At 46.9% G+C, this 14,964-nt stretch overlaps 1 protein-coding gene across 1 annotated transcript in view; it reads right to left on the bottom strand.

Annotated features, from left to right (window-relative positions):
• Positions 1–712: 712 nt before the first annotated feature.
• PPP1R3F (protein phosphatase 1 regulatory subunit 3F) overlaps positions 713–14,964 on the bottom strand; it is a 46,963-nt gene continuing 32,711 nt past the window's right edge. The window contains 3 exon segments of the mRNA XM_048487197.1: positions 713–1,706; positions 1,709–2,536; positions 12,296–12,372. Coding sequence (XP_048343154.1) covers positions 1,428–1,706; positions 1,709–2,536; positions 12,296–12,372 — 1,184 coding nt within the window. The 3' untranslated portion in view covers positions 713–1,427.

The raw sequence follows: 14,964 nt of genomic DNA on the forward strand, positions 1-14,964 counted from the left end.
CAAGGCCGGGATCACTAGGGTATTGTGGGCTTTCCAGGTTGTATGGTCATGTCCCAGCAGCATTTTCTCCTGATGTTTCGCCTGCACCTGTGGCTGGTGTCTTCAGAGGATCTGATGGTAGTAATGCAAGTGGAGTATATATACCTGTGGAATGTCCAGGGTGGGAGAGAGAACATAAGAACATAAGAACAAGCCAGCTGGATCAGACCAAAGTCCATCTAGTCCAGCTCTCTGCTACTCGCAGTGGCCCACCAGGTGCCTTTGGGAGCTCACATGCAGGATGTGAAAGCAATGGCCTTCTGCGGCTGTTGCTCCCGATCACCTGGTCTGCTAAGGCATTTGCAATCTGAGATCAAGGAGGATCAAGATTGGTAGCCAGAGATCGACTTCTCCTCCATAAATCTGTCCAAGCCCCTTTTAAAGCTATCCAGGTTAGTGGCCATCACCACCTCCTGTGGCAGCATATCCCAAACACCAATCACACGTTGCGTGAAGAAGTGTTTCCTTTTATTAGTCCTAATTCTTCCCCCCAGCATTTTCAATGGATGCCCCCTGGTTCTAGTATTGTGAGAGAGAAAAATTTCTCTCTGTCAACATTTTCTACCCCATGCATAATTTTGTAGACTTCAATCATATCCCCCCTCAGCCGCCTCCTCTCCAAACTAAAGAGTCCCAAACGCTGCAGCCTCTCCTCATAGGGAAGGTGCTCCAGTCCCTCAATCATCCTTGTTGCCCTTCGCTGCCCTTTTTCTATCTTCTTATACCCTTAAAAGTGTTAAGGGTATAATTTGCATGTGTTGAGTGGAATCCACCTATTTTAGCATATGTCTGTAACACTGAAACTGCACAATCAATTAGTGACTATGGTTAGTGAACATCACCCAGACACGGGATGTCTCTCTGCAGGAAGAAATTAAATGGATTAAAATGCCAGGCAACTGCTATGCAGATGTCCTCACTAATTGATTATGCAACTTCAGTGTTACAGTCATATGCTAAAATGAGTGGATTGCACTCAACGCATGCAAATTACACCTGCAAATTGCACCCTTAACACGTTCTTTTCCCCACCCTGGGCATTCCACAGGTATACATACTTCACTTGCTTTACTACCATCTGACCCTCTGAAGACGCCAGCCACAGATGCAGGCGAAATGTCAGGAGAAAATGCTACTGGAACACGGCCATACAACCCAGAAACCCCGCAACGCCCTAATTTTGCTAGACTTTAAGGAAAGCGTACTGCAACTTTGGGAGATTTAGGACAGCTGTTAACTCAAGATGCGGCCTGCTCCCTCGAGATGGCCTCCCCTTTCCGCTCCGTCTCTCTTCTTCAAGCCCAGTTGGTTCAGAAGAAACAGAGATGGACCCGAGCCCCAGGAGGTTCCTATCGTGGCCCTCAGGCACCCCTGGGAGAGACACCAAACTATGAGAACCAATCTAGCAGAAGGTAGAGGGTGACAGCCACCAAGGGCATGCAGCTGCTGAAGACCACCGGCAGGAAGACAAACAAACTGAGGAACTGTAGGGAGCGGATCAAGATCCTTTCGAGTTCGCTGTGAGAATTGGGGTGGGATTCGCGGGCCTTGAGGACGTTGTTCCCCTCGCCTAGCCAGAGGCTGCCTTTCCCTATCAAGAAGCCCTGGGTCTTGCTCTGTCCATGGACTAAGAGGGACTGGAGGGAAACTGAGTCGAGAGGATGGTTTAAGGAGAAGTCGTTGGAGTCCGGGCAGGGACCACCAGGGGTATCACCATGGCATCCTGAACTGTGGGCCGCAGGACGTTGGGCAACACCGCTCTCAAGCTGACAAAGGTGTTGGAGTCCTCGGCAGGACTCTGCTGGGCGCTCCCTTCTTCCAAGTGGTTGAGAAAGCAGCCTTCGAGCAAAACCGGCGGACTCTCACGACCCTGTCCGGCCAGGTCAGGTGGAGCAAGGGTTGCATATCCAGATGTGAATCCTTCCCTCTCACTGTCCCGGAAGTCATCTCCCCGCTGCTTCGCATAATGTAGTGTGATCTCCTCTGCCAGGGAGCTGTTCAGCGCTCTCTCCGGGCCCGCCCAGTTGACTATCAGATCGCGATCGGTCAAGACACTCTGCCGCAAGGCGGTGAGGGACGGCGCAGGGCTGTCGGAGTTCTCCAAGCCCCCCTCGGCCCAGCTGCCTCTCACACCGAGTTCTTCTGCTCGGAGCCGGCTTAAGTGCGACAGGTAAAGTTGCTCCAGCTCCCGGTCTATTGCATCCTCCTCCAAGCGATGGGGCAGCTCTTGGTACCTCCTCAACTGTTCCTCCAAGCACTCATCCATGAAAGAGCCCTCCGTGGTGAGGTCGCGCTTGCTGAACTCAGACAAGTCCCAGGGCGCCAAGGAATGGATTTCACTTCCGGGTACGAAGCCACAGGGCACTTGCAGTTCCTCGTAGGAGGCAGGACGGACCTTCAAAGCGGAATGCTGCGGGGTGTCGGTGAAATCCACGGGACGGTCTTTCGAAGGATCTTTCTTTTCCGGGGAGTTGGTGGTGATGGTGAGCTCTGGAATCTAAGAAATAAGTGTGGAAGAAGATGAAGTTGAGGAACATGGCAAAATGCGATGCTGTCTCCAGACTCCGACCCACCCCTTACAAATACGGGGGGACCACTGGAACAGCATAACTGCAAATCTTGCTGGCATCCAAGTGTATCATTACGATGATAAACTCCTTGGGTAAGGGAGCTGCCTGTCTTTCTGCCTACAGTCTTCTGCTAAAGGCATTAAATAAACATCAAAAGAACTGAATCAGGCTGGCCCACCTAGTTTAGCACCCTGTCTCACACAGTGGCCAAACAATTCCTTTGGAGATCCAGCAATGGGCATAGAGGCTGAGACCTTTCCCTGATAAGAACATCAGAAGTGCTCCGCTGGATCAAATGAGTGATCCATCTACTCCCAGCATCCTATCTCACATGGTGGCCAACCAGTTCCTCTGAAGGCTAGCCACAGGGCATAGGGGCCAAAACCTTCATAAGAAGAGACCAGCTGGGTCAGACCAGTGGGGGTCCATGTAGGTCAGCCTCCTGTCTCACACAGTGGCCAACCAATTCCTCTGGAGGATCAACAACACAGCATAGGGCCCTTCCACGTATGCAGAATAACGCACTTTCCATCCACTTTCACCATTGTTTGCAAGTGGATTTTGCTATTCCGCACAGTCAAATCCAGCTGCAAAGTGCATTGAAATTGGATGGGAAGTGCATTATTCTGCATGTGCGGAAGGGGCCATAAGAACATCAGAAGAGCCAGAGCCCTGCTGGCAGGGACGTAGGTATAGATTTTTTATGGGGGGGGGGTTCGGGGGTGGGGCCACACCCCCACCCGCCCATAGGGTATGGCCACGCCTCCCCAAGCCCCGCCCCTGGCCTAGCGCTTATAAAAGCAGCTCTCTGAGGTCGGGGATGGCAGACTCCCCTGCCCTGCCCTGCCCTGCCCTGCCCTCCCCCTCCCCTCTGGGCAGAGGCATAGAGGGAAAATGGAGCCTGGTGCAAAATCTGAGTTTTGCGCCCCCCCACCCCGGGCAGCCACTGTGATGCTGGAATCCATCCCCAAACAGCATCACTTTCAATGGTGTTTAAACTAGAGAGCCCAAATTCTCCTTTTAAATCCACCTTAAAGGGAGAATCTGGGGTCCCTAGTTAAACAACATTGAAAGTTATGCTGTTTTGGGGTGGATTATCTCCCACCCTGAAACAGCATCACTTTCTCAATGTGAAGTGAGTGGTTAAGAGCAGGTGCATTCTAATCTGGAGGAACCGGGTTTGATTCCCTGCTCTGCCACCTGAGCTGTGGAGGCTTTTCTGGGGGAATTCAGATTAGCCTGTGCACTCCCACACAAGCCACCTGGGTGACCTTGGGCTAGTCACAGCTGGACAGACTCTCTCAGCCCCACCCACCTCACAGGGTGTTTGTTGTGAGGGAGCAAGGGCAAAGGAGATTGTAAGCTCCCTTTTGAGTCTCCTACAGGAGAGAAATGGGGGGATATAAATCCAAACTCTTCTTCTTCTTCTAAACTGAGGACCTCAGATTCTCCCTTTAAATCCATGTCGAAGGGGGTGGATTTAAAAGGAGAATCCGGAGGAAGCATTTGGGGGGTGCCTGCTGTCAGGGGTGCAATGGTTAGCAGCATAGGAAGCACCAAACTCTTTCAGGGTATCCTTAGGAGTCTCTCCTAATGATACCACCCAGGTTTGGTGAAGTTTGGTTCTGGGGGTCCAAAGTTATGGACCCTCAAAGGTGTAGCCCCATCTTCTATTAGCTCCCATTGGAAACAATGGGGGATGGGGCACCCCCTTTGGGAGTCCATAGCTTTGGACTCCCTGGACCAAACTTCACACAACCTGGGTGGTATCAATAAGAGACTCCCCTGATAATACATCCCAGGTTTGGTGAAGTTTGGTTCAGGGGGTCCAAAGTTATGGACCCTCAAAGGTGTAGCCCCCATCTTCTATTAGCTCCCATTGGAAACAATGGAGGATGGGGGCACCCCTTTTGGGAGTCCATAACTTTGGACCCCCTGAATCAAACCTCACCAAACCCAGGTAATATCATCAGGAGAGCCCCCCAAATAATCCCTGAAAGTTTGGTGCTGCTAGCCCAAACAATGCGCCCCCTGCAGGCCAAAAACTGAAAAAGCACTAAAAGGTTTTAAACCCACAAACGGGTGGGCGGAGCATCGGACATGAATGGGGGGGGGTTCAAACCCGAGGAACCCCCCCCCCCTTACCTACATCCATGCCTGCTGGATCAGACCAGAGTGGTGGTCAAGAAGCCAATCTACACAGTAGTCAGCCAGTTCCTCTGGCAACAGGGAAAAAGGCACTCCTCCGATGTGACCTTCTGGCACTCTGATCTGGAGATTGACTGCCTCTGAATGTGGAGATTCCCTTCAGACACCAGGACCAGTCACCACTGATAGACTTCTCCTCCACATATCTATCTAATCCTGTTTTACAGCAGTCTGTGGTCATCACTACACCCTCTGGCTGCAAACTCCACTGTTTAGTCACGAATTGTGTTCACGAAATATTTCCTTCTGTCTGTCCTGAATCTACTGCCTGTCGGCTTCGCTGGATGCCCTTGGGTGCTACTATTTTGTGAGAGGGAGAAAAAGAACAAGACGGGTAGAACTTTGTGAATGACAGGGCTGCGTTACTTGCATAGGGCTGCATCCTCCTTGATCTGAGGTTGCAAATGCCTCAGCAGACCAGGTGCTCGGGAGCAGCTGCAGCAGCAGCAGCAGCAGAAGGCCCTTGCTCTCACATCCTGCACGTGAGCTCCCAAAGGCACCTGGTGGGCCACTGCGAGTAGCAGAGTGCTGGACTAGATCAGGGGTCTGCAGCCTGCAGCTCTCCAGATGTTCATGGACTACAAATCCCATCAGCCCCTGCCAGCATGGCCAATTGGTTGCAGACCCCTGGACTAGATGAACTCTGGTCTGATCCAGCAAGGCTCTTTCTTATGTTCTTACTTATGGGGAGTTGGGTATCAGCCCAGTCCTTGCTGGATTTAGCCCCCACCTCACCTTCAGAATAACTGCTCCAAACTATTTTTCCACAAGTTCCAGGGATGGGGACGGTATGTGCACACTCGCTTGGCTAAACCTGCCACTGCGAGAGGCACACAGTCAGGGAAATTTCACATGGTGTTTAGCCTTATGGCATAGTTAGCTCTTTTCTGCTCAGGCCAAAAGAGGTACAGACATATGCCTGACAAGCGCCAAAGAGCTCAAATTGTGTAAGGGAGGGTGGCAGTTAATGCACATCACAAAAAACACAAGACAAAAACATCTCGACAAACACAGGGGCTGGTGGCCCCTGGGCAACGTCTAAATACTATGTTATGGGTCTTCCTTTGTTGATGTTCAACTTTAGCTTAATAAACAGATATTTGTATGTTATTGTTAGGTGCTAGGCTCAAGGAAATTGTCTTAGTATTAGCCATTGTATTTATTAGGTTAGTTGTAGTTTAGCGCTAGCAAAGGCTCCTTCCGCACATGCAGAATAAAGCACTTTCAAACTGCTTTCAATGCTCTTTGAAGCTGTGTGGAATAGCAAAATCCACTTGCAAACAGTTGTGAAAGTGGTTTGAAAACACATTATTCTGCGTGTGCAGAAGGGGCCTTAGTTAATTGAGTATTGGCTTGTAATGTTATTAGCTAGGTTAGCATAAATTGCTGCTGCTATTGTTTCGCTGCTATTGAATTGCTGAATTGTTAGTCTTAGATCACCAGCTACTGTTATTTTCATTGTTTGATGTATTATTACGTTTATGATGCTATCATTTGTTATTAGGCTATTATGCTGCTATATTTGGTCCTTAAACTTGGTTATTATGTTACTGTGGTGTTTTGCTCTGGCTAACTGCACCATTGCAAATTAACCCCATAAGAGCCTAGTCTGCCACACAGTACTTTGGTACAAGAGCATTTAGCCAAAATGTATTTTTACTCTCAAACTTTCAAAAGGATTGGGGGAGCAGTGTCAGGCCTGTGTAATTCCAGGCCTTGGCGGGGGGGGGGGGGGCGCGAAAGAGGGGCCGCACGTGGCCCGTCCCCAGTTTAAATGGGGAAGGGGCGGTCTGGGTGGCTGATGCCAGGGCTCTGCGACCTGACGTCACCCCCAGCCAATCAACAAGCGAGGCCATGCTGGCCTCATCACTGGGCGATGGGCCCACCCCCGCCCAGCCAGAAGAGGCAGAGGAGCATGATGCCGCCCCCCTCCCCTGGCAGCAAATGGCGGCCGCGGTAAGTCGCGGGCCACCTCCTTATCATTGCTCAAGGCTACAGAGGCCTCCCCCTATTTGCAAAGTAACTAGTTCAATAGAGCTTAGCCTGAAGGAGTGAACTGTCTGCCCAAATAATGCCTTGTTCCCACTGTCCTTTCGCATGCTGATATTATGGGAATGCGAGGGTAGGGGGAAATCCAGGAGTTGAACTAAACTGTAAAGGTATATATCAGGGGTCAGAGAGCAAAACCCCCAGTTTTGGCTATCTGAGCCTGGGATGGCACAGTTCCAAAAAAGCTCTTGAAATCTTCCTGAGTCTTGTTGATGGCTGGAGTAAGAGACCCTTAGAAGCAGGCACCAAGACCCAGGTGGAACATTCGACAACAAAGAAGGTCCGGCATGCTTTGCTGTGGTGGTTGAGGAGTATACAATCTATTGACATCTTTATGTGAAACACAGCATAAGCCCATTGATTTTACTAGACTTAAGAGGATGCAACTGCGATTGGGGTGAAAGGGGGGCACAATTAAAATGACCCACCCCAAGTTTGTTTATTGCTGAAGAATCCGCCCATTAGGTTGTCAGAAAAGACTCTAAAGGAGACGTGATTTCGGAGGGTAGCTGCGTTAGTCTGCAGTAGAAAAGCAAGATTCAAGCCCTGTAGCAGAGACCAGTGAGATTTTTGGGTTATACGTTTATGAGAGTCAAACCTCTCCTTGTCAGATAGGGACAAGGGAGGCAGAAAATGTCGAGTAGTTTTGTTTGGTGTGATGAGAAATCCAAAGGATTAAAAAGGAAACGGATGCAATACAGTATGTTTTGCGAGCGGAGCGGAGATTATGGCATGCCTGACATACAATTATATTATTCTGCAGTCAGTTACATCTTTGGTGGAATTGTAGACTGGCTAAGAAATATTGGATAGAGATATCTGGTTTAATAAATGCTATCTTGGGGTATAAAGTAGATCTCCTTCCACGTTGTTTTTTATTAAATATTTTACCAATAAATGTACAGAAAGAACATGAAAAAATTCTGTTATATATGATAACTGCAGCCAGAATGGTATATGCTAAATTATGGAAAGCACCAGATATACCAAATGGGAAAGATTGGTTATCCAAAATGTTAAGTTTTTTGAACATTGATAAATTATCGACAATTATGAAACAACAGAATTTAGAGGTATTTGGGAGGAATTGGAAACCCTTAATTGAATATTTTCAGTTAGAATATAAAGGTATGAAATATGACTTATGATCTTTATTAAGTAATTAAATAAAACTTGTATAGCACTATAGAAAATATAAAATCTGAACATATACAGTTTTTTTACTGTATCCTTTCTTTTTCTCTTCTTTTTAGATCAGAATGGCTAGCTTATAAGTAAGATAATCAAGAGGACATTTTCTCTGATACAGCACTGGATTAAGTACTAAATATAACTGATTAATCAATGGCTGAGGAATGACAGCTAATCTAGGGTTTAGAATTAATGTAATTATAACTTAAAATGAAATATAATCAGAAACTTGAGATGTACTAACGTATCTTTGATATTAGATTGTGTATCATGTTTTACTAGCTGGAAGTCCACTTTAATACACTATTCTTTATTTTTCTTTCTTTCTTTATGTTTTTATATAATTTTCTTTAATGTTTTATATGCCTTCAATTATGTAAACATAACCTGAAATTGTATCTTTTTTTGTATTTCTTCTTTGTTTATTGTACACTGTGATTAAAGAAATAAAATCATTAAGAAAGTGGGGGAAAAAAGGATATATTATTCTGTAGTCAGACTGGAAGGTTTCAGTGATTTCTTCTTGGTTATCCTATTTTATTTGAGGAACTTTATAGGGAGACTATTTTGCATGCATTTAGCCTGTTTATCCGGGCTTCAGATAAATTAGGGTTCATTTTATCAGCTACCAGCATGGCCACACTCATGCTGACAGAGGGCTGATGGGAATTGTAGTTCCTGAACATCTGCAGCCGCAGGTTCCTACCCTGGGTTAGGACCAGGGGAGTAGGAACCTCACGGCTCTCAGATGTTCAGGAACTGCAATTCCCATCCAGCCCCTGGCATGGCCAGTGGCCATGCCTGGCAAACTGATAGGTGCTGTTCTGAGCTATCTGAGCCAGGAACCCTGATTAGGCTCAAAAAAGACTCAGAGGTCTATGAGAAAAGAAATTTTACTATGCTCACTCTTCCGAATTTTTGGGATAAGTATAGATTAAAAACAGCACCGAATGTACAGCTCTTGGCATCAGTAATTAATCAGACCTCTTTTTATATTTAGATAGATCTTTGTGGTCTTTGAGCTACAGGACAAGTATAGGATCAACAGGGATGCGGATTTACACGCCAATGGCATTTTTAAAAAATGCAGTAAATCAGTATTGAACATAAAACCTTGCTACCAGTATGTTCAAATGTAAAAATTCTCCAGTGGTTAAACAAAAAGGAGATATAGCATATACGAGGACCCGGCATTGTTGAAAACACTGTAATAAGCTCTGAGGCAAAAAGCGTGGAAGTTAATTTGTGGAAGTCAGTGTGCCGTTTATGTGGAAGTTAGTGTGTGGGAGCTACTGTGAGGTTTTATGTGGAAATCCGTGGAAGTATCGGCAGTTTGGCGGAAGCTAGTGCGAGGTCGCGAAAGCAGTGCGTAGCTAGTGTGAGGTTCATGTGGAAGTTTGTGTGTGGGAGCTACTGTGAGGTTTATGTGGAAATTCATGTGTGGAAGTTAGTCGGCAGTTTATGTGGAAGTTAGTGTGAGGGTCATGTGAAAGTTAGTGTGTAGAAGTTAGTGTGAGGTTCATGTGGAAGTTTGTGTGTGGGAGCTACTGTGAGGTTTATGTGGAAATTCATGTGTGGAAGTTAGTCGGCAGTTTATGTGGAAGTTAGTGTGAGGGTCATGTGAAAGTTAGTGTGAGGGTCATGTGAAAGTTAGTGTGTAGAAGTTAGTGTGAGGTTCATGTGGAAGTTTGTGTGTGGGAGCTACTGTGAGGTTTATGTGGAAATTCATGTGTGGAAGTTAGTCGGCAGTTTATGTGGAAGTTTGTGTGAGGGTCATGTGAAAGTTAGTGTGAGGGTCATGTGGAAATTAAGTGTGTAGAAGTTAGTGTGAGGTTCATGTGGAAGTGTGAGGTTCATGTGGAAATTAAGTGTGTAGAAGTTAGTGTGAGGTTCATGTGGAAGTTTGTGTGTGGGAGCTACTGTGAGGTTTATGTGGAAGTTAGTGTGAGGTTCATGTGGAAGTGTGAGGTTCATGTGGAAATTAAGTGTGTAGAAGTTAGTGTGAGGTTCATGTGGAAGTTTGTGTGTGGGAGCTACTGTGAGGTTTATGTGGAAATTCATGTGTGGAAGTTAGTCGGCAGTTTATGTGGAAGTTAGTGTGAGGGTCATGTGAAAGTTAGTGTGTAGAAGTTAGTGTGAGGTTTTACAAAAGCTTAAGATTGATTTATCTACACGACTGGCTCACCCCATATGGTCTTGTAGGCCAACCACAATCTTCAAGCTGGCACTTAATGGGCTATTCCCTAGTTAAAATGCCCATCTGGCATCCACTAGAGCCTATGTTTTTTCTATAGCAACTCCCATATTATTGGAACTGGCTCCTTGCAGAGATAACAGGGAAGGGAGGCTTTTATTTTGAAGAAGAAGAAGAGGAGTTGGATTTATATCCCCCCTTTCTCTCCTGTAAGGAGACTCAAAGGGGCAAACAAAGTTAGCCTTCCCCCCTCACAACAAACACCCTGCGAGGTAGGTGGGGCTGAGAGAGCTCAGAAGAACTATGACTAGCTCAAGGTCACAGCTGGCATGTGTGGGAGTGTACAGGCTAATCTGAATTCCCCAGATAAGCCTCCACAGCTCAGGCGGCAGAGCGGGGAATCAAACTCAGTTCCTCCAGATTAGCGTACACCTGCTCTTAACCACTACGCCACTGCTGCTCCTTTTGCTTCTTGAGGGGATAAGTAGATCTATTAGAGTTTTATGGCACTTGGTATGTTTTTAAAAATTAGAATCGCAAGCCACAAAATAAAGGCATGATATAAATAGTGAAAGTAATAAATAAATAAATATGAGCACGTCTTGTCAAAGGCTTTCACGGTCGGATTCAACTGGTTGAGGTGGGTTTTCCGGGCTGTGTGGCCGTGGTCTGGTAGATCTTGTTCCTAACGTTTCACCTGCATCTGTGGCTGGCATCTTCAGAGGTGCATCACAGAGAGAAATGTGTTACTGTGTGTACCCACAACAAGCAAACATGAGCATGTTTTTTGACCCCCTGTGGAGAAACAGTAGGATTGCCAACTTCTGAAGGGGAAGGGGGCTCGGGAGATCTTCGGGAATTACAAGCGATCCCTAGCTAACAGAGATCAGTTTCACTGGAGAAAATGGCTGGTTTAGAGGGTGGACTCTATGGTATTATAACCATCTCCCCAAACCCTGCCACCTTAAGTCTCTACCCCCAGAACAACGGGAATTTACCAACCAGAGTTGGCATCACTAGGAAACATAAGAAGTACATAGTTGATACACCCTTGGACTGTTGTGTTTGTCACGTGAATATATGCATTGGTTATATTTATGTGTGGTTCTTCTGTTTCTATTTCACAGAGGGGTTAACTTGGATCCCTGGGAAACATCCTTTTACATTCATTAGGAATGCAACTATTTATTTCCCACTGCTTTGAAGTTCAAAAGGGCACATAATCGGGGGGGGGGGGGGGGGCGCATCTGCAGTGGCAAGCCAGCATCCATGCAGGGCAGCAGGACCGCATTCTCTGCACTTTCCTCGGTCATTTCCTTCTGCCCACTATTCCCCCCACACACTTCAGACTACAAGTAGGCAAATGCATTTTAAAATTTCTCTTACTTTTTTTTTTTTACTATTCTCTGGACAGATCACTAAATTAGAAACAAACTCTGATGGGGCAAAAAGCTGTTAAAAGAGCAGGAGGCGGGGGGATAATGGAAGGGCAACCAGGCTAGCGTGGTGTCATGGTTAAGAGCAGGTGGATTCTAATCTGCAGAACCGGGTTTGATTCCCCACTCCTCCACCTGAGTGGCGGAGGCTTATCTGGTGAACCAGATGTGTTTCCGCACTCCCACATTCCTGCTGGGTGACCTTGGGCCAGTCGTAGTTCTCTCTGAACTCTCTCAGCCCCACCTGCCTCACAAGGTGTCTGTGGTGGGGGGAGGAAGGGAAAGGAGTTTGTAAGCCCCTTTGAGTCTCCCTACAGGAGAGAAAGGTGGGGCAAATATCCAAAATCTTCTTCGACTCTCAAAAGCTCATACCGCCCTCCCCCCAATATTGTTGGTCTTGAATGTGGACTCAAACCCAAGGTAAGGAATCGTTTGCTACCTGGACAGATACTTTGGGACAGAGGAACTATAGATACACCTGAATAAATATGATCTGCAGCAATGAGGAGGCTTTTGATGCATCTCCTTGTAATAAGCCGTGTGCTACCCTCAAAGTTCCAGCACAGCGCCAGAGTGTTGCTTCTCCAGAGTGGTTTGCTGTTTCTTACCTGAGTCATATAAGGAGGGGGCTGAAAGGCAGGGAAATTCAGGGGCTCACTGGCCAGATCCTTTTCAGTGTTGCCTTCTGCACGCACACACACACACACACACAGAGAGAGAGAGAGAGAGAGAGAGAGAGAGAGAGAGAGAGAGAGAGAGAGAGAGAGAAATGGGGTTATGTTACTTCCCAAAGCAATATGTTTTTTGACGACTAGTGTATGGACAGTGTAAATGTACATAGTAGACTAATATACTGTCCCCATACATGTGGGGACAACCAGCCTCAGAACAGGTAGCCATTATTAGGAGTGTGGGCATTCTACTCTTCTGTAAGTACAGAATTTGCCATCACGAACCGATTTCAACCTCCTAACCATCTCTGCTTCAACTTCTAGTTAAAAAAAAAAGAGGTTCCTGCCATTTTTTAGTTTTTATTTTATTTTATTTTATTTTAGATTCACAAATCTACCTGTGGGCAGCTTACATGTCTGTGTTAAAACACAGTATCAATAACATAAAACAATTTAACACTAAAAACCTAACCTTAATGATGGCACACGATTCAATAAAAATCTGGGCCAAAAAAGTTTCACCCCCTATCCTGACAATCAAATAGCCTATTTGTCAGGTGGGGGTAGGGGGAGGGGAGTGCAAGTTGGAAATGCTCAAGCTATGGTTGAATGTGGATGATCAATGCTTAGAAGAAGAAGAGGGGTTTGGATTTATATCTCCCCTTTCTCTCCTGTAAGGAGACTCAAAGGGGCTTACAATCTCCTTGCCCTTCCCCCCTCAAAACAAACACCCTGTGAGGTGGGTGGGGCTGAGAGAGCTCCGAGAAGCTGTGACTAGCCCAAGGTCACCCAGTTGGCGTGTGTGGGAGTGTACGGACTAATCTGAATTCCCCAGATAAGCCTCCACAGCTCAAGTGGCAGAGCGGGGAACCAAACCCAGTTCTCCAGATTAGAGTGCACCTGCTCTTAACCACTACGCCACTGCTGCTCCTCTTAATATGTGAAACAAGCACGTTTCACAAAGTAAGCACAGCAGGAGCATCCTGAAAGGCGTTATTATAAAGGTAACGAGCTATGGTACAATAGATCATGAACACATGAGACTGCCTGATACTGAATCACATCTTTGGGGGCATCGCAAATGTATTGCCTACTCACACTTAACATGGCTCTGCAGGTCCCAGGGAGAGGTGTTTTCACGTCACTGGCCAACTGATCATAAGAACATAAGAACTAGCCTGCTGGATCAGACCAGAGTCCATCTAGTCCAGCTCTCTGCTCCACGCAGTGGCCCACCAGGTGCCTTTGGGAGCTCACATGCAGGATGTGAAAGCAATGGCCTTCTGCTGCTGCTTCATGTTCTCGGAGCACCTGGTCTGCTAAGCGGCTACTTGCAATCTCTGCATCATGGAGGACCAAGACAGCCATAGATCGTAACTTCTCCTCCATAAATCGGTCTGCCCTTTTTAAAGCTATCCAGGTTAGTGGCCATCACCACCTCCTGTGGCAGCATATTCCAAACGCCAATCCCACGTTGCGTGAAGAAGTGTTTCCTTTGATTAGTCCTAATTCTTCCCCCTAGCATTTTCAATGGATGCCCCCTGGTTCTAGTATTGTGAGAAAGAGAGAAAAATTTCTCTCTGTCAACATTTTCTACCCTATGCATAATTCAATCATATGCCCCCCTCAGCTGTCTCCTCTCCAAACTAAAGAGTCCCAAACGCTGCAGCCTCTCCTCATAGGGAAGGTGCTCCAGTCCCTCAATCATCCTTGTTGCCCTTCTCTGCACTTTTTCTATCCAGAACTGGACACAGAACTGGACACAGTGCTCCAAGTGCAGTCGCACCACTGCTTTATATAAGGGCATGACAATCTTTGCAGTTTTATTCTCAACTCCTTTCCTAATGATCCCCAGCATAGAGTTAGCCTTTTTCACAGCTGCCATGCATTGAGTTGACATTCCCTTGGAACTATCAACTAAGACGCCTAATCCTTTCAGCTGGAGATGCCGAAGACTGAATCTGGGACCTTCCGTGTGCCAAGAAGATGCCCTCCCACTGAGCCACGGCCCCTCCCCTACTGAATCAGACCCTCGGTCCACTAAGGTCAGTATTGTCTACCCTGACTGGCGGCTGCCCTCCAAGGTCTCAGTTGGAGGAGTTTCCCGTCACGTACTGCCCGGTCCTTTTACCTGGCGATGGTGGATTGAACCTGGAGCATTGCGCATACCAAGCAGATGCTCTCCCACTGAGCCACGAGCCCTCCCAGGAGGTAGCTTCTGCAATGCTATAAATCGCGCGTTGTATTTTGCGGCATTTATCATACATTTTTACTGCACTTCAATGTCAAATTCAACTTCTTCTACCTTTGTCATGTTCAAGAGGGTCTGCCAAACCCTGACGGCAACTTTGTCGCAGTGGGTAGTTCTGTGGGTAGAACCACACTGATGGTTCTGTTTTTTTTTAATTTGCTGGAAGCTTTCTCTGGCCTTTTGTGCGCTTGCTACTAGCCCAGGGGTAGGGAACCTGCGGCTCTCCAGATGTTCAGGAACTACAATTCCCATCAGCCCCTATCAGCATGGCCAATTGGCCATGCTGGCGAAACTGATAGAGAACAGTTCCTGTTATCGGCGCAAGGATTCTTCCGAACCTGTGATATCCAGATGT

This window comes from Sphaerodactylus townsendi, linkage group LG03 (genome assembly GCF_021028975.2).
Source record: "Sphaerodactylus townsendi isolate TG3544 linkage group LG03, MPM_Stown_v2.3, whole genome shotgun sequence".
Taxonomy (NCBI): Eukaryota; Metazoa; Chordata; class Lepidosauria; order Squamata; family Sphaerodactylidae; genus Sphaerodactylus; species Sphaerodactylus townsendi.